Genomic DNA, 19,131 nt, shown 5'->3' with positions numbered 1-19,131 from the left:
TTTTCCCACCCCCCTCTCATCTACTTTTACCTCCCCTTTTTATACACACTTGAAAATACGATGTTCACGTACTTGAAAGTGCAATGTTAACGCACTTAAAAGGGGTGTAACTAGATGAGAGGGGGTGAGAAAAACAATTACCATGACATAGCCATGTCCCCCCTTGCATCTGTCACTGCTATGCGCCTATACTGCTATTCGTGCCCGCATTCAAGCCCGTCATTGATTATGTTGGTGATCACATCATAGTTAGGGACAACTTTAAGCAGTTTATAAACAGTATATACTTATACTCCCTTCGTTTCTATATAACTGACAATTTAAGGTTGTTGCACAAGTATTAAGAAATAATAATTAATGTTCTTGTTTTATTAAAATTACTATCTAACTTCCTATTATACCATTTATCTCTCTTATTAATTCTAACTTTTCAATTTTCCTACCACCAATAAATGAAGAGTATAATTGGCAAAATATTATTAATGCTCTCTTGAACTTTAAGTGGCAGATAATTAGAAACAAAATTAAGCTAGAAATAATGTCAGTTATATAGGAATGGAGGGAGTAAATGAGATAACTCTTGCATACACCCAATACCTTATATATGTCCAATGTGATATGTACCGTGGTTTGAATCATCTCGTTTGGTCCCACGTTATCATAGAAATCTAATTTTCAATTATTTTATACCTTTTGAATACTTTTAATTTTAAGGCTAAAAAGCATTTTTGGCCCCTGATGTTCCAAGTTTGTGCAAATTCTGCCCCTATCTATTTTTGTCGATGTTTCTACCCCTCATGTTTTCAAACAGTGCACCGTCTACCCCTCACGGGGCCAAAAGTGCTTTTTAGCCTAATTTTAATGGACTCCCACGGAGATATGTGGGTGTGGACTAGTATTGAATTGAAATCAAACTAAGATGGAGATTAAACATACGTATGGAAAGATAATGAACAATATGCTCCACCTCCAACCCTCCTGTCCTAAGGTGACTTGACTTCTATAGTCTATACTTATACATCTGGTCGTGATAGTCCCATATTGACTTGACCTTGTCAGACCCATTACATGAAATAAGGAAAAGTTTTACTATAGTGAACAATTATGTGAAATCAAGGAACGTATCACTTTCTAGTTTCTACTTCTTTGTATCACTTTCTAGTTTCTACTGCTTTACATGTGCTACTAGCCTACTACATCCTTTTTTATTAATTGTCCATTTTAAAAAAATTATTTATATTTATCTGTCCATTTAAACTTTGTTTGATTGTGGTTTTAATTTTCTATAATTAAAAACCTTTTTTAAAACTTTTTTTTAAAATGTTTTTCAAGAAAAAAAAAACAGTTTAAATGAAATGTATTTCTTCTCTTATTGTACACTTAATTATTTTGGAAAGACGAAGAAATTATATATAAAAGAGGCACAAGGTGTACATCAACAAAAACAAACCATCGTCTTTCCAAAGCCTCTTCTCCTTTTCTCATCTCTCAACAATAACAAAACATTGTCTCTTCTCTTATCTTTCAGACTTGTTCCGGTATTGAACTGCCGATAGGGCTAATCAAACTAGAGAGCGAACAAGAGGTAAACAAACGAGTAAAAATGCGTGAAATGATAGGTCCCCTACCGCTTGGGTGGTGCCTGTTATTTATAGCTTGGGTTTTGGTCCGGTTGGACCATGGGTTACCCGGCCCATTTGGTACATAAGTTTGGTCAGCCCAATTGTAAAATACATTGATTCGCCCATATCAGACCACAAGCTCTCAAGACACTAAGACTTAGTATAAGGCGAATGTGTCTTTAATAAGCCCTCAACTATTAAATCAAATACAATGCCCAATAATGAGCGTGTAAATTCTAATACTTGTAAACTTTGACAAACAGATAACAATAATCACATCAACCTAACTTTCCTCTTATCTTCTTTCTTCGCATGTTGAATCGTCAAATCTCTTCAGTTGTCACTTCACATGCTCTGACCGTGACAAAATTTCAAAGTCACCATTACTCCACCTGTCATAATATATCAACAAAAGATCCTGCATATAATTTTGGGAACTTGGTGCCACAGTATCAATAAACACTTGCGAATCCCACTAACTTGATCATCAAAGCAAATAAATATTATTAAAAGCATAATTAATTTTAGATGTGAAAGGTCATACCCTTTCATGAAACGTTTCTCCTTAGACTAACATACCCTTTCCATTCGGTGAGAAAGCTCAAACCTTTTCAGAACGTCATTGCTTCCGGACGAAAATGTCCCTTCCAATCAAATCTCTTCAAATTCAAATTTTAGTCAGACCGATATGTCCTTTCCGTCCAACCGTCAGAATATGCCCCTTCAATGCATGCGTGGAGGCACGCGTCTGCTCATCCTTTAATTCACCCATTAACGCACCCTTTCACTTCACCTTTTCACCTTCTCTTCTTTCTCTATATAAGGTCCAAAGTTTTTACCTTTCTTCCACACTCTCACTTTTCCCTTACACATATTCTCTCTTTTCACTGCAACGAAAAGAGATTACCCTTTCATTGCTTCATCAACAAGTGCAATCATCATTCAACATCCTTCCCGTGCCTTCATCACCAGCAAACCCAGAAATCAATCAAGTTTCTACGTAGTCAAGGTAAATTTCACTTCTTTCCCTTTCCTCTTTTTCTTTTGTATACCTGATTCCACATTTGAACTTTTGAACATCTCATATTGCCAAACCCAGAAACCTAGAAACAATGTTCTGCATTTCAAACCCAGAAATTCAAACCTGATTTTTCTCTTCATCTTACACTTCCGAACTTCTACTTTCAGGAACCTTTGAAAATGGCTTCCAAATGTACTCGTAGAGAAGTTTCTGCATCTAACGTCTCACCTACTGCTGATTCACTTTGGGTTGCTAGCAAAATTAAAAAACAGTTTTCTAAAATCAATACTCCAAAAGCTGTTGTAGATTTAGTTACCAAATATAACTTTAGGAAAGATGGTCTAGATGCCCACTTGGACATAATTCCCTGCTCCCCATACGAACCATGTTGTTTTGGACAACCAGACAATCAAGGGCGAAACTTCAGTTACCTCTTTGAAAATCTATTTTCCGATTTGAAATACAACCTCCCTTTTTCTGACTTTACATGCTCTGTTCTAACCCTCCTAAACGTAGCTCCTACCCAACTTCATGGTAATGCTTGGGCTTACCTGAAAGCTTTCGAAATTCTCCGCCTTACCTTAAACATCGAACCCACCAGAAACAATTTTTTTTATTTCTTTGAAACATGTGGGCGAAATGTTAGAGGCGAATATGTTTCGCTCGCTATTGCTAGGGGTTTGAGGCTATTTACTCTCTACAAGAGTCATTACAAACATTTCAAAGGAAAAATTTTCAAACTTCGTGAATCCGATCGCTGTAAGGATATATTCTATTTTGACGATGGAAGCCCTCGATTTCCATTTTATTGGACGAACCAATATGAAGTTATCATCAAAATTCCTGATGATGCCTTGACTCCTGAAGAACTAGTTGATTGCCAATTCCTGTCGAACTTAGGACTAAACCTTAAAGATTTTATGACCGCCCTTTCTAAAAATCAAGTGGGTGTGTATATTGGTAAGGCATCCTAATTTGCATTTTCTTTTCATGCTCTACGCTATGCTTTCTGGTACTCTAACACTCTTACTTTTTGCAGGAAAAATGGCTCGCCTATCAGAGGAAAACATCCTTCGTTTCCGCCGCGAACAACAAGCCGCTCGTGAAAAGAGGAATCCTTCAAAATCGCTTGCTGATCAAGACACTAGCCATTCAGGCACTGAAACGGGTCGTCCTACTAAGAAGAAGAAGAAAAATGAAGATCTTGCTTCAGCCAAGAGCAAGGCCTCCAACCAAACTTCTCTGGAACAATTCATGAGCAAAAGCGGTGCTTTTGAGACGAACAAAGGTTGTTCATCAAGTGGCCCACCCCCTTGCTGGAAAAACCTGTTGAAGGAATTTGAAGAGTTATCTTCAAATGAAGTAACTTCACTGTGGGACTCGAAGATTGACTTCAATTCTTTGGTGGAAACAAATTTCGTCTTTGAGGCGGACCGAGAAAAGATGAGAAATATTGGCCTGAAGGAAGCTTGTCAGGCCATGATGACTAAAGGCTTAGAGATTGCTGCCATCTCTAAGATGATTGAGTTAGAATCTGCTGGATTTGATGGTCTCGCCAACACAAAACTTGTTGAAGAAAAGGAGAAGGAAATTGAAAAAATGAAGGCTACAATGAAGTTGTTGGACGAATCCAACAAGGCGAATGAGAAAAAAGCTGCTGATTTGGCATTGGAAGTTGCCAATTTGAAGAAGACTGCTGAAGAAAACAAGACTTCTTTCCAAGCATTGACTGAAGAGAATGAAAAGGTGAAAGCTGATATCGTCTAGATGACTGCTGTACACAACCAACTTTTGGAAGAAAATTCCAAATTTAAATCTGAAGTTGCTGAACTGAAATGCTCTGTCCTGGACCAATTTGAGGCTGGCTTTGCCAAAGCACTGAATCATATCACCTTTCTCAACCCTAATTTGACTATCAACTTTGAAGGCTCCAATCCTTACGCCCGTATTGTGGATGGTAAGTTGATCAGCCCCGACAATGCAGAAGAAGAAGAAGAGGAAGAAGAAGAAGAAGAAGAAGAAGAAGAAGAAGAAGAAGAAGAAGAAGAAGAAGAAGAAGAAGAAGAAGAAAAAGGAAATGAAGAAGAAAATGTCACCAACAAAGAGGGGCAAGGAGAGAACTATTAGCTCCAATTCATGTACTCCTCCTTTTAGCAAATCATGTTAAGGACTCCAATCTCTTTTACTTTTATGTTCCTTTATTTCCCTTGCTTTAATGTAACAAACTTTTCCTTTTATGCAATGAATTTTCTTTCAGTACTACATGAATGCTTAAGTTTCACATAAATGTCTAACTTTTCCGCACATTCAAAATCTTCGCCTAATAAACATTTTGATGACCCGAGGTTTATTGTATGTTTATCGAGTCCTTTTTGCCTCTTTATTCTTCTTTTTGAGTCCTTCATTTAGTGTTGAGTCAAGTTGGGTCCCTTTATAGTTCATAATTGCATTTGCATTAGTTTAGGCATTTTTAATTTATTTATTTGGTCTTTTTATTAGTTTTAGTTTGAGGTTAATTCTTATGTTCAGATTTGAGCTGAAATCTTGAGAGAATATGAGAGTTGATTGCATATTAGGAGTTTTATTTGATGAATTGAATAGATGATTTCTGAATTATTGTGATTAAATGAGTGGATTCATGAGTTACATTGGTGGAATGATGGTTTGTTAAGATTCCTTGAAGGCTTCAGGTGTTTTTGATGGCTAATGAAGTTGATTGAAGACCAAGTAATGAGCCATGATGATAGTTGAAGAAGGAGTTACAAAATTCGGAGAAGAATCTGATGAGCCACGCATGTGCGCCACCTGTGCCACGCACATGCGTGGCTGTTCTGTGAACGAAGGGGGGAATCTGGTGAAGACCACGCATGTGCGCCCCTCAGGCCACGCACATGCGTGGTGGTTCTGATGGAAAAAGATGAAGGAACGTGGAAACCACGCATGTGCGCCGTTTTGGCCACGCACATGCGTGGTAAGCAGACCTAGGAGCGTTTTTTTTGACAGATCATCCACGCATGTGCGTGGAGGAGGCCACGCACATGCGTGGCGGGCCGCTGGAAAGTCTATAAATTAGGATTTTGTGATTTCTTTTAGGTATCTTTGTATTTTCTGAGCAAAACTTAGAGTTCTAGTTTCTTGTAGCTTGTGGGAGGCTTCTTGGCACTCTTGATTCAGGTTTTTGCTCTCTTAATTTGCATTATGAATTTCATAGCCATGCTTGGCTAGTTTCCTTTGTACTTTGGGTGAAGTGAACCTTAGCTTTGATTATGTTTTGAACTTCTGAGTTTCTTATATGAATAAAGTTTCCTTTCTATGTATCTCTTCTCTGTATCAATATTCTCTTGAGTGCACACAAGTGTTTTGCTTTCTTCTTGCACAACGGAAGTTTGTGAGGATTAAGGGACTTGGGATTAGATTGATTTGTTTGCTATCACTTAGGAATAAGGGTAGAAACTTATTGTGTTGGCCTGAACTTATAAACTTCATTCTTCAATTGAATGGACTAGGCACTAAGGAATTAGGTTTGGCAAATGAAATTGAATGTTTTACTTGATTAAGGAATTAACAAGTAGAGGTAGAGGCTACATCACCATGGATAAGGATTCTAAACTTCATATAAGAACTTGATTTGAGAAACATAATTGGACTAAGTGGAGCTTTGCCCAGGGTACTTCTTTTCTGAATTATAATTCTAGCTTTTATTCACAAGTGTTTTTCACACAACCAAACTTCAAACATATATTGCTTTTCCTTTTACAATTCTAAACATTAAAAGTCTTTGAACAATTTGATAAACAACTATCTCTGTGGTTCGATATCTTTATATTACTTCGGGCAATCCGTGCACTTGCGGAATTGCTATCAAGTTTTTGGCGCCGTTGCCGGGGATAGTTGAGTCTTATCAAACATTCTTGGATGGTTTTTTGTTTAGAATCTTTGTTACTTGCTTGCTTGAATCTCTGTTGAGTGAATAGGTGCTATTAACTGTTTGTTAGTTTATGCGAGGTTCAGTTGATCCTAAGTCATTACTATTTGATCCAGAGATTGACCGTACTTTCCATCGCAGACTTGCACAACAGAGGAGACGCACTCAGGCTATTGACATGGCCGCTGAAGAAACACCAGCTCAGATGGAAGCAAGGCTTCGTGCTGAGATCACTGCTCAAGTTGCTGCCCAGACTGAAAGAGATAGGCAACTTCGAGAAGAGCAGGAGGCTCAAAGGTCCTTGAGGGACATCACTGCACCTCGTGTGGACTACAACTTTGAGGGGAGCATTGTTGTACCTCAAGATGCTCCTCCAGACTTCCAAATCCCACCACACTTCATCACTTTGGTCAGTCAACACCAGTTTGGAGGGAGTGCAAATGAAGATGTTCATGGACACTTGGAGCGCTTTACCAGACATTGCTCCACACTGAGAAGGAATGTCAACCTGGACACCATCAGGTTAATGTTGTTTCCTTTTTCTCTCAGGGATGTTGCTGAAGAATGGTTGAGAACACAACCATTGAGGAGTATTACTTCTTGGGATGATTTAGCTGAGAAATTCACAACTAAGTTCTTCCCCTACAACCGCATAAGGAAGTTGAAGCAAGAGATCAATTCCTTCATCCAGCTGGACTCTGAGAATCTCTATGAGACATGGGAGAGGTTCAAAAGACTCTTGATGAAATGCCCAGGCCACAACATCTCCACTGCTGACCAAGTGGAGAAATTCTATGCAGCTCTCAATGACTACACCAGAGACAAGTTGGACACAGCTGCAAGCGGAGCCTTTGATGCTCTACCAACCCAACCAGCACTTGACATCATAAACAATTTGGCTGCTAGAGCTGCACATTCAAACAATGATAGGCAGAACCGCAAGGGAGTTTATGAGGTTGAGACTCTTGATGCAGTTCTTGCATCCAACAAAAAGCTTGCACAAAAGGTGGATGCCATGGTGAAGAGGCTCGAATTTGGGCAAAGAAATGCTGAGGATGCTGAATTTGATGAAGAGGTTAAGGCCATGGGGAATTATCAAAATGATCCCTACTCCAACACTTATAATCCAGGTTGGAGAAATCATCCTAACTTCTCCTGGAGGGACCAAAACAACTCAGGAGAAGCTAGTGGTTCAAAGCAATTTCCAAATCAGAGGCAATACCAGCTGAATCAAAGGCCTCCACCACCTCAAAATCAGGGGAATGGTAAGAAGAGTTTGGAGGAGATTGTCGCTGATTTGGCTCTTACTAATCAGAGTTTCATGAATGAGACCAGGGGTTTCATGAATGAAACTAGAACCAGCTTCAAGAATCATGAGTCCTCCATAAAAAATTTGGAGACTCAAGTTGGCCAAATTGCCAAGGCCATTGCAGAAAGGTTCCCAGGTACGTTTCCTAGTGACACTCTTATTAATCCTAAAGACTCTAAATCTGAAAATTTTTCTGCTGTCACTCTTAGGAGTGGTAAAACTTTGAATGAAATTGAGGAGTTAGTTGAAAAGAAGAGTGTTGAACTTGAGAAAGTGGTTGAGAAAGAAAAAGAGAGAACAAAAAGTGAGGAAGTTGTAAAAAACAAAGAGAGTAAGGATTCTTTTCCTGAGAAAATAACTTGCAAGGTACCATTTCCTAAGGCTTTAGTGAAGAAAAATCTGGAAAAACAATTTTCAAAGTTCTTACAAATTTTTAAAAAGTTGCAAATCAATATTCCTTTTTCTGAAGCCTTAGAGCAAATGCCAACCTATGCAAAGTTCATGAAGGATATTGTATCTGGGAGGAAGAGATTGAGTGAGGTGAATGAAACAATTATGATGACAGAGGAGTGTAGTGCAATTGTCCAGAGAAAACTCCCCCATAAGTTGAAAGATCCTGGGAGTTTTACCATTCCTGTTGAGATTGAAGGTTTACCTGGGGCTAAGGACTTATGTGACTTGGGGGCTAGCATCAATCTAATGCCGCTCTCCATGTTTAAAAAATTGAATATGGGTGAGGCCACTCCTACCTTGATGTGTTTGCAATTGGCGGACAGGTCCATTAAGCACCCATATAGGATTGCTGAAGATGTTTTGGTAAGGGTGGACAAATTTATCTTTCCTGTTGATTTTGTGATTCTGGACATTGAAGAGGACTCTAGAGTTCCTCTAATTTTGGGAAGACCTTTCTTGGCAACTGGTAATGCAAAAATCAATGTTGCCAAGGGTCTTTTGTCCTTGAAAGTTGGTGATGAAAAGGTAAAGTTTTCAGTTTTTAGAACATTGAAGCATCCTAACTGTGAGGATGTGTTTAGCTGTGAAGTGATTGATGAATTTGTTTGTGAAGAGTTTGCTAAGATTTCAGGAAAGGCGGCCTCAGAAGTAAAAAAGGACAACTATGAGATGAACCCAACTCTCATAAAGCTTGTAGGCGAGCACCAATATGGAGGGTCAGCCACAGAGAATTTTCATGCTCATATGGTGCGGTTTCATCAGTTCAGTAGCACAGTAAGGATAAAAGATGTGTCTGATGATGCCTTTAGGCTGAGGTTGTTCCCATACTCCTTGAAGGATGAAGCTAAGATTTGGTTTCAATCTCAACCTCAAGGAAGTATTGTTACTTGGGAAGACCTTGTGGAAAAGTTTGGTGCAAAATTCCTACCTTGCTCATGCAAAAGTTTGAGAAAGTGTGATTCTAATCCTTCTTAGCTGAAAAGGAGGGAAGTCTATCAAAGACTTTAAAATTGAGCTTCTTGGGAGACAACCCAAGTCCAGGTTTGCTTTTCTTGAATTTGAGTTTGCTTTAGTTTTGTGTTCTTCTATAAAAAAAAACATTTTCTTTTTAGGTAGTTAGTGCATCGAGTCTTTTGCATGTTTTGTTTTTTTTACCTTCGAGTCAGTATGAATATCCTTGGGTTTCTTGCTGCTATGCTGAACTTGTTTAAGTGGTTTCACCCTTGACTTAGCTGCTTCTTATTGAAAGTTGACGATACTTCCATGTTTTTATCTTGTGGTCTTTGTACATACTATTGTGCTTGGAAGGTGAGGTAGCTTGATCTTACTTGCTTGAGTTCATAAGAAAGGGTGTTTCACTTCAACACCCTATTGTTTTTGTGGAGTGCTGAGTGTCTCAAAGTTTATTCCTAACATGCTTGCACATACTTAGCTCTGTTTTGAAATACATGTTGGTTTTTGCTTAGTGCTTGAATCTTTGAAGAGACTTGGTAGGAAATTCTTTCTGGCCTCAGAACTTTGCTGAAATTGCATTTGTTTTCCCTAGTTGCCCAAGTTGAGCCTTATAATTGAATAATTTTTCTTGGCCCCCAAACTATGGTGAATTGTGTTGTTGGTGAGTGTCTTATGGTTTTGTTTGAGCAGGTAAAATTATAAAAGGAATTCCTTCCTAACAAAGAAAAGAAAAAAAAAGCTAGCTGAATTGTCAAAAGAAGGGCAAGTGCCTTGACAATTGAAAAACAAAAGAAAAAGAAAATAAAATAAAAAGAAGGAAGGAATCCCAAAGTCTAAACATTCTGCTCAGGTTGTGTTGAATAAAGAAGTCACTCACCCCAACATGTTTTGAGAGCCCCTTGTGCTACCCTTTTTCTTGGTTTCCCTACCTTTACCCTAGCCAAAGTTACAATCATTTTCAGTCTCTCTCTGATTCTTGCTACTTTGCAACTAACTTTGATTTGATTGATTACCAGGGCTGAAGTTTTGTGCTTGTATGTTAGAGCACCAAAATGTGAGGAAAGTGTTTGATATGTGAGGAAGTTGATGAGCTCTTGCTTGGAAGTCTTGTTTACTCTTGCTGACTTTTCATCTTTAGTTGTGTGCATTTGACCTTTCTCTTGTTGTGTGAAGTATCTTGTTTTGAAAAGCTTAAACAGCTGAAGAAGCGGTGATTTATTCTGTGCTTGAGGACAAGCTACCTTGAGTTTACGCTTGAGAACAAGCTGCCGTTGAGTATAGTGGTGTGATGACCCGAGGTTTATTGTATGTTTATCGAGTCCTTTTTGCCTCTTTATTCTTCTTTTTGAGTCCTTCATTTAGTGTTGAGTCAAGTTGGGTCCCTTTATAGTTCATAATTGCATTTGCATTAGTTTAGGCATTTTTAATTTATTTATTTGGTCTTTTTATTAGTTTTAGTTTGAGGTTAATTCTTATGTTCAGATTTGAGCTGAAATCTTGAGAGAATATGAGAGTTGATTGCATATTAGGAGTTTTATTTGATGAATTGAATAGATGATTTCTGAATTATTGTGATTAAATGAGTGGATTCATGAGTTACATTGGTGGAATGATGGTTTGTTAAGATTCCTTGAAGGCTTCAGGTGTTTTTGATGGCTAATGAAGTTGATTGAAGACCAAGTAATGAGCCATGATGATAGTTGAAGAAGGAGTTACAAAATTCGGAGAAGAATCTGATGAGCCACGCATGTGCGCCACCTGTGCCACGCACATGCGTGGCTGTTCTGTGAACGAAGGGGGGAATCTGGTGAAGACCACGCATGTGCGCCCCTCAGGCCACGCACATGCGTGGTGGTTCTGATGGAAAAAGATGAAGGAACGTGGAAACCACGCATGTGCGCCGTTTTGGCCACGCACATGCGTGGTAAGCAGACCTAGGAGCGTTTTTTTTGACAGATCATCCACGCATGTGCGTGGAGGAGGCCACGCACATGCGTGGCGGGCCGCTGGAAAGTCTATAAATTAGGATTTTGTGATTTCTTTTAGGTATCTTTGTATTTTCTGAGCAAAACTTAGAGTTCTAGTTTCTTGTAGCTTGTGGGAGGCTTCTTGGCACTCTTGATTCAGGTTTTTGCTCTCTTAATTTGCATTATGAATTTCATAGCCATGCTTGGCTAGTTTCCTTTGTACTTTGGGTGAAGTGAACCTTAGCTTTGATTATGTTTTGAACTTCTGAGTTTCTTATATGAATAAAGTTTCCTTTCTATGTATCTCTTCTCTGTATCAATATTCTCTTGAGTGCACACAAGTGTTTTGCTTTCTTCTTGCACAACGGAAGTTTGTGAGGATTAAGGGACTTGGGATTAGATTGATTTGTTTGCTATCACTTAGGAATAAGGGTAGAAACTTATTGTGTTGGCCTGAACTTATAAACTTCATTCTTCAATTGAATGGACTAGGCACTAAGGAATTAGGTTTGGCAAATGAAATTGAATGTTTTACTTGATTAAGGAATTAACAAGTAGAGGTAGAGGCTACATCACCATGGATAAGGATTCTAAACTTCATATAAGAACTTGATTTGAGAAACATAATTGGACTAAGTGGAGCTTTGCCCAGGGTACTTCTTTTCTGAATTATAATTCTAGCTTTTATTCACAAGTGTTTTTCACACAACCAAACTTCAAACATATATTGCTTTTCCTTTTACAATTCTAAACATTAAAAGTCTTTGAACAATTTGATAAACAACTATCTCTGTGGTTCGATATCTTTATATTACTTCGGGCAATCCGTGCACTTGCGGAATTGCTATCACATTTCATCTAGTATACTGAAATTACTTTTTCGCTTAGACAAAGAAATCTAAGAATAACTTCTACTTTAACTAACGCTCTATGTTGAACAATTACAAAACTAAAAATATAACCTCAATATCAAAGCTCAAAATATAACTTAATGGAAATTTCAATCACTAACCTTTTCATCAGAATCGCTCCGCCTTTCTTTATTGTTTATAACGCAGTAACTTGTTAAGCGATTAGGATCATTTCGCTTTTCTTATTTTACTGTATATAGTAAAATACTGCTGAGTGAATCTCACAGATTTTGTAAAGTTTAAACTCAATCAACTACTTTGGAATCATAAGGCCTTTGTGTATATAACTTAGTCAAATTGTCCTTTTTGACTTATTTATCCATGGAAATCAAAGTCACAGTATTTGATTTCATTAATATGCTCGCGTGGAGACTTGTGCTTAGTTTGGACAAGCTTAAATCCAATTTAAGGCTGTGCTTATGAATTCGTGGTCAAATGCTCTTGTTTTAAGAGACTTACTCTTTCTCAATTGTCTGACGTCGCCCAATTGATAGACCTTAGTTGATACGTTTCCGCTATAGGAAAAAAATAAAATGTTACGCCCTTGAACATTTTTAAAAGGTTATGCCTCGTTAAAAACTCTCCCGCCCGGGGTAGAGAAAAGAGTGCATACCTGTTATTCATTAATATGTGATGCCTCGTTAAAAACTCTCCTTTTCAGGTAGAGAAAAGAGCACATCAAACTTAGTCTTACGCAACAAACATAATCCTAAACAACATGGAGAACCAACACCATCTTTCACACACACAACTGAAATAACGAAAGTAGTCTTCAACATACACAAACTGAAACAAACTGTACAAACACAAAGCAAGCTGGACGAACATCTTGCACTTCAACTGTAATAGTAACGGAGATGCTGTGCATTCCAAGCCCTCGGTACCCTTCGCCCAGACAATTCTTCCAAATGATACGCCCCTTGTCCTAACTCCCTTCGAATTCTGTAAGGTCCTTCCCAATTCGGTGACAACTTTGAATCGTCTGGTCCTCTTGCCTTTCTTCTCAGCACCAAATCTCCTGCTTCCATCTGTCTTAGAACCACCCTTGTATTGTATCGCCTTTCTGACCTTTGCTTTACCACTGCTTGTCTCAAACGAACCTCTGCCTGTGTCTCATCAGCCAAATTCAAATCAACAAGTCTATTCATATCATTCTGTTCCTCATTATAGGTCGCCACCCTGAATGTTACATCCTGAACTTCCACTGGGATCATAGCATCAACCCCATAAGTTAACTTGAAAGGTGTCTCGCCCGTTGTGGACTGTGGAGTTGTATTGTATGCCCAAATAACAGTAATCAATTCATCTGCCCATAATCCTTTTGCTTCGCCCAAACGCTTTTTGATTCCATTCAAAATCACTTTATTTGCGGACTCTACCTGCCCATTTGATTGTGGATGCTCCACCGAAGCAAAACGCATTTCAATACCCATTTCTGTACAAAATTTTTTCACACTTCGGCTAGTAAACTGTGTCCCATTGTCTGAAATGATGGTAGCTGGAACACCAAACCTACAAATTAGCTTCCTCCAGTAAAACTTTTTATTTTTTTCTGCTGTTATCTTCGCCATTGACTCCGCCTCGATCCATTTAGTAAAATAATCTACTGCCACTAATACGAATTTAACTTGTGAACCTGGTGGAGTAAAAGGTCCCAAGATATCCACGCCCCACATTGCAAATGGCCATGATGAACTCAACGTCTCCGGCGGTGCTCTATGCAAATCTGCGTACATCTGACACTTTACACACTTTTTTGCATACTCCATACAATCTGACCTCAGTGTTGGCCAATAAAATCCTGCTCTTAAGACTTTTGCTGCTAAAGATCTTCCACCTACGTGACTTGCACACACTCCTTCATGCACTTCAAACATAATTATGCCAGCCTCTTCTTTGGAAACGCACCTCAATAGTGGAATTCCTACTCCCCTTCTGTACAATTGATCGCCCAAAAGGGTGTAGTGGCTCGCCTCCCGAATCTGATCCTTAGTAAATAAAAGCAAATCAGCTCCTTCCGCCTCTAAACACAGCTTGATTCGACCCATCCATTCTTGATCTATCACCATTGGAATTGCCATAACTTCCTCGTTTTCAACGCTGGGACTGTTTAAAACTTCCTGAATTACTGACTTGTTGTTCCCTGGTTTCTTGGTACTTGCTAACTTTGACAAGATGTCAGCCCTCGTATTTTCTTCTCTTGGAACATGGTTGATCTACACCTTCGCCACCTACTTCATTAAATTCTTAGCCTTCACCAAGTATTTGGCTAACTGTGCATCCTTCGCCTGATATTCTCCCTGGATTTGTCTTGACACTATTTGTGAATCTGTCTTGATCCTGATGCTTTGTACGCCCATTTCGATCGCCAATCTCAGCCCTGCAATTATAGCCTCATACTCTGCCTGATTATTGCTGGCTTTAAAATCAAATTTCAATGACTGTTCAATTGTTACGCCCCTGGTCCTTCTAAAATCACTCCAGCTCCACTACCTTTAATATTGGACGAACCATCAACTGATAAACTCCATTCACCTGACTCTTCACTTTTCTCGTCTGGAGACATTTCATTAACAAAATCAATCAAAGTTTGTGCTTTAACCTGTCCTTTCTTCTCAAATGAAATTCCAAACTCAGACAATTCAACAGCCCATGAAACCATTCTTCATGCTAAGTCAGGCTTTTGTAACACTTGGTGAAGTGGTAAGTCAATTTTGACTACCACTGGAAAGCCTTGAAAATAAGGTCTTAACTTCCTGGCGGATATAATCAAGGCCAAAGCAGCCTTTTCTATTTTTTGGTATCTCAATTCTGCCCCTTGGAGTGCATGACTCACAAAATATATGATCCTCAAATCATCTTTAAGTTCTTGCAATAAAACTGAGCTAACAGCGCTATCAGATATTGAAATAAATATTGACAGCGAAATACCTGGCACTGGCTTTGATAAGATTGGTGGTTTTGATAAGTGCTCCTTCAAATTTTGAAACGCCACTTCACACTCCTTTGTCCATTGGAACGCCTTGTTTTTCCTCAAACACTGGAAGAATGGAGCTGATTTATTTCCAGAACATGGTAAGAATCTCGCCAGGGCTGCAATTCTTCCCGTCAACTTTTGCATATCTTTCACTGAGGTGGGACTCTGCATTTCAATAATAGCTTTGCATTTATCAGGATTTGCTTCAATTCCCCTTCTTGTGATCATAAAACCCAGAAACTTTCCACTCTGAATCCCAAACGAGCACTTCTCTGGATTAAGTATCATATTATGCTTTCTGAGCTCCCCAAAGGCTTCTCTCAAATCTGAACAATGCGTTAACATTTCATCTTATTTTACCACCATGTCATCAACATAAATTTCCATGTTTCGCCCCACCTGTTTATCAAAAACTTTGTCCATCAACCTTTGATAAGTTGCTCCTGCATTTTTGAGCTCAAATGGCATGGTTTGATAACAGTAGTTCGCCTGATTCGTCATGAAAGTTGTTTTCTCCTCATCCGGTCCATACATTTTGATTTGATGGTATCCAGAATATGCATCCATAAGGCTGAGCATTCCAAATCCAGACGCCCTATCCACAAGTTTGTCAATATTTGGAAAAGGATAAGAATCCTTCGGGCAATGCTTGTTCAAATCTGTATAATCAGTACACATTCTCAACTTTCCATTAGCCTTTTTCACCATAACAACATTCGCCAACCACGTTGGATACTTTACTTCTCGGATAAATCCATCTTCCAATAACTTGCTAGTTTCTACCTTTACAGCTTCTGCTTTCTCTTCGCCCATCTTCCTTTTAAACTAAACAATTGGCTTTGCTCTTGGATTTAAGGCTAATTTATGACAAATAAATTCCGGATCAATTCCAGGAAGGTCTTTCGCACTCCATGCAAACAAATCCATGTTCTCAGCCAAAAGTTTAACCAACCTGTCTTGCTGACTTGCTGTTAAACTCGTGCCAACTTTTAAATTCCTTTCGCCAATTGCCACTACTTTGGTTTCCTCCTCTGACGTCATCTTGCTTTCTATAAATCCATCACGAGGATCCAAACTTGCTTCGCCTTGATTCATTTCAATCTCATAAACCCGATGTCCCTCTTTCACAGCTTTCTTTCACATATGACCATACTGTTTGAAGCTTTCAGAATAACATTTTCTGGCTACGATTTGGTCAGCCTTTAAAACTCCAACTCCTCCCTTGCTCAACGGATACTTGACTGTCAAATGTCTGGTAGAAATGATCGCCCCCAATCTATTCAATGAGGACCTCCCAATAAGCACATTGTATGGTGAAGTACATTTTACTACTAAGAACTTAATAACAAATGTCTCCACATTTTTCCCCTCTCCAAAAATAGTGCTCAACTCCACATAACCTCTGACAAACACCTTTTCGCCAGAAAAACCCACCAAAGATCCATCATAAGGTTGCAAATCAGATTCTGTCAACCCCAATTTTTCAAAAGCATCTCCATAAATTAAATCCGCTGAACTCCCTTGATCCAGCAGTACCCACTCAATTTCATATTCCGCGATCGTCAGCATCACCACAATTGGATCATCCTCATGAGGCTGAACTCCCTCAAAATCTCGCACAGTAAAAGTAATATCTGGCTGGTTGGTTGCCCAACTTCCCCAATCATTAGAATAAACAACATTGATTGAATGAACATACCTCTTTCGAGCTGAATTAGTTATTCCACCACCTCGGAATCCACCAAAGATAGAATGAATTCGTCCCTTCGCTTTCCCTCCTGATTGTCTGTTTTGACCATCGCTCTCAACTTCCTTTCCATCTTCAGTTCGCTTTGTTGAAGTTCCTGCCTCATATGAATTGTTTTGCCCTTCAAGTTGTTTCATACATCCAGCCTTCACCAATTTATCTATCTCTTTCTTCAAAGTAAAACAATCATCAGTATTGTGTCCCGAAATCCTATGATATTCACACCACTTCGTCTTATCCACATAACCTGTCGACGGCTTTGGTTTCCGCGGAAAACGGATAACGTTCGCCTCCAAACACGTGTGCAAAGCATCGGTTAAATTAACCGCCAAAGGTGCAACACGATCATTTTGATTCCGAGTCCACATCATCGAATGCCCTGGCCCATGCACTCCATACGGTTGAGCACGATTCTTGAAATGAGAACGGTTATCAAATCGACTGTCATAAAGGTTTTGATTATTATATCCTATATCTCCATGTTCAGTCCCTCCCTTCTGTAAGATCAAGTTTTGATCGAGTAGTACAACTCTATGTTTTGATGATTACAAGTTAACATTTGAGTATGAACAATTATGGTACTCTAACGTGTTTTTCTGAGTGTGCTATTTACAGGCTCTGACCTCAACTCAATCTCACACAAATAAGAAGCACTGTGCATAAAGAGTGACCCAAGCAACGCTTTCGCAACATCTATGTTCACTCTAAACAGTAGAAATGCTTCAGAAGATCTGAAGTTATACAAGCTCTGATATGGACTCAGTCACTTGAAGTTCTGAAGATCCAGAAGTTCTAACAACCAAGAAACTCTGAAGGTTCAGATGTTCTGATGGTGTAGAAGACTCTGAAGATCCAGAAGCTGAATAGTGGAAACTCTGATGTCCAGAAGCAAGAAACTCTGAAGACCATGTACTTCCCTCTGAGTTCAGAATCAGAAGATACAACGGTCAGAGGATCTGTGCTTTCCCTCTGACTCTGATCAACCGGCTTCACAAGTTCTAACATGAAGCATTCCCCTGATCAGAAGTCTCCTAGGTTTAAAGGTCAAGTCACTATCCAAGTACAAAAACAAATGTACTATCCTGACGACCTACCTAACATTCTCAGCCACAGCAGAAGCTGGAATTTCCAGAACTGCCCTCCAACGGTAGCATTTCCATGCAGCGTTCAAACCCTAATCCTTGGAGTATAAATAGAGGCTGAAGATTGAAAGATGCGGTTGGAAGAATTACACACGCGCAAGCTAAATTCAAAAAACCTTATAAGCATTCTTTCATCTGAATTCATTGTGTTTACTATTAGCTTTTCAGAAGCAAATCTCTTGTAAACATTCTTTCTTAAACAGTTTGTTTAGTTACCTTTAGGAGATCAAGGTTGATCGGATCCTAGAGAAGACTAAGAGAGTGAATCTTAGTGTGAGCTAAGTCAGTGTAATTGTTAGTCACTTGTAGGTTTCAAGTGCAGTTGTAACACTTTACCTGATTAGTGGATTGCCTTCATTCTAAGAAGGAAGAAATCACCTTAACGGGTGGACTGGATTAGCTTGAGGGATTTATCAAGTGAACCAGGATAAAAATCCTTGTGTGCTTCTCTATCTCTTATCTTTAGCACTTAGTTCTCGAAAAGATTTGTTAAAATCTTTAAGGTGGAAGTTTTATCTTGAAAACGTTATTCAAACCCCCCCTTTCTACCGTTTTTCATACCTTCAATTGGTATCAGAGCGCAAGTTCTGATTACCACACCTAACAGTGTTCAGTGATCCGGGCCGGTGTGAAAAACAATGGCTACCACTAGTGAAACTCAAAGAGATTGTTACAATGCAAAACCTCCCATGTTCGACGGTCAAAGGTTCGAATATTGGAAAGATAGACTTGAAAGTTTCTTTCTGGGTTTTGATGCAGATCTCTGGGATATTATTGTGGATGGCTATGAGCGTCCAACTGATGAAGAAGGCAAGAAGATCCCAAGGTCAGAGATGACTGCAGATCAAAAGAAGCTTTACTCACAACATCACAAAGCTAGAGCAATTCTTCTAAGTGCTATTTCTTATGAAGAGTACCAAAAGATTACAGATCGTGAGTATGCAAAAGACATTTTTTGAATCCCTGAAGATGTCTCATGAAGGAAACAAGAAAGTCAAAGAATCAAAGGCATTATCTTTGATCCAAAAGTATGAATCCTTCGTCATGGAGCCAAACGAGTCCATTGAAGAAATGTTTTCCAGATTTCAGTTGCTTGTAGCTGG

General features: G+C 39.0%; 1 protein-coding gene across 1 annotated transcript; it reads right to left on the bottom strand.

The window, feature by feature from the left end:
- Positions 1-16,276: 16,276 nt before the first annotated feature.
- Positions 16,277-17,254, bottom strand: LOC130712445 (uncharacterized). The gene has a single exon (XM_057562280.1). The coding sequence runs from the start codon at positions 17,252-17,254 to the stop codon at positions 16,277-16,279; it is 978 nt and encodes a 325-aa protein (XP_057418263.1).
- Positions 17,255-19,131: the final 1,877 nt, after the last annotated feature.

This window comes from Lotus japonicus, chromosome 4, assembly GCF_012489685.1.
Source record: "Lotus japonicus ecotype B-129 chromosome 4, LjGifu_v1.2".
Classification (NCBI taxonomy): domain Eukaryota; kingdom Viridiplantae; phylum Streptophyta; class Magnoliopsida; order Fabales; family Fabaceae; genus Lotus; species Lotus japonicus.
This window is presented reverse-complemented; position numbering and strand designations above follow the sequence as displayed.

Bases quoted from the DNA above. Each gene is read 5' to 3' on its own strand.
- LOC130712445 (XM_057562280.1), bottom strand. From the start codon at position 17,254: ATGTGGACTCGGAATCAAAATGATCGTGTTGCACCTTTGGCGGTTAAT.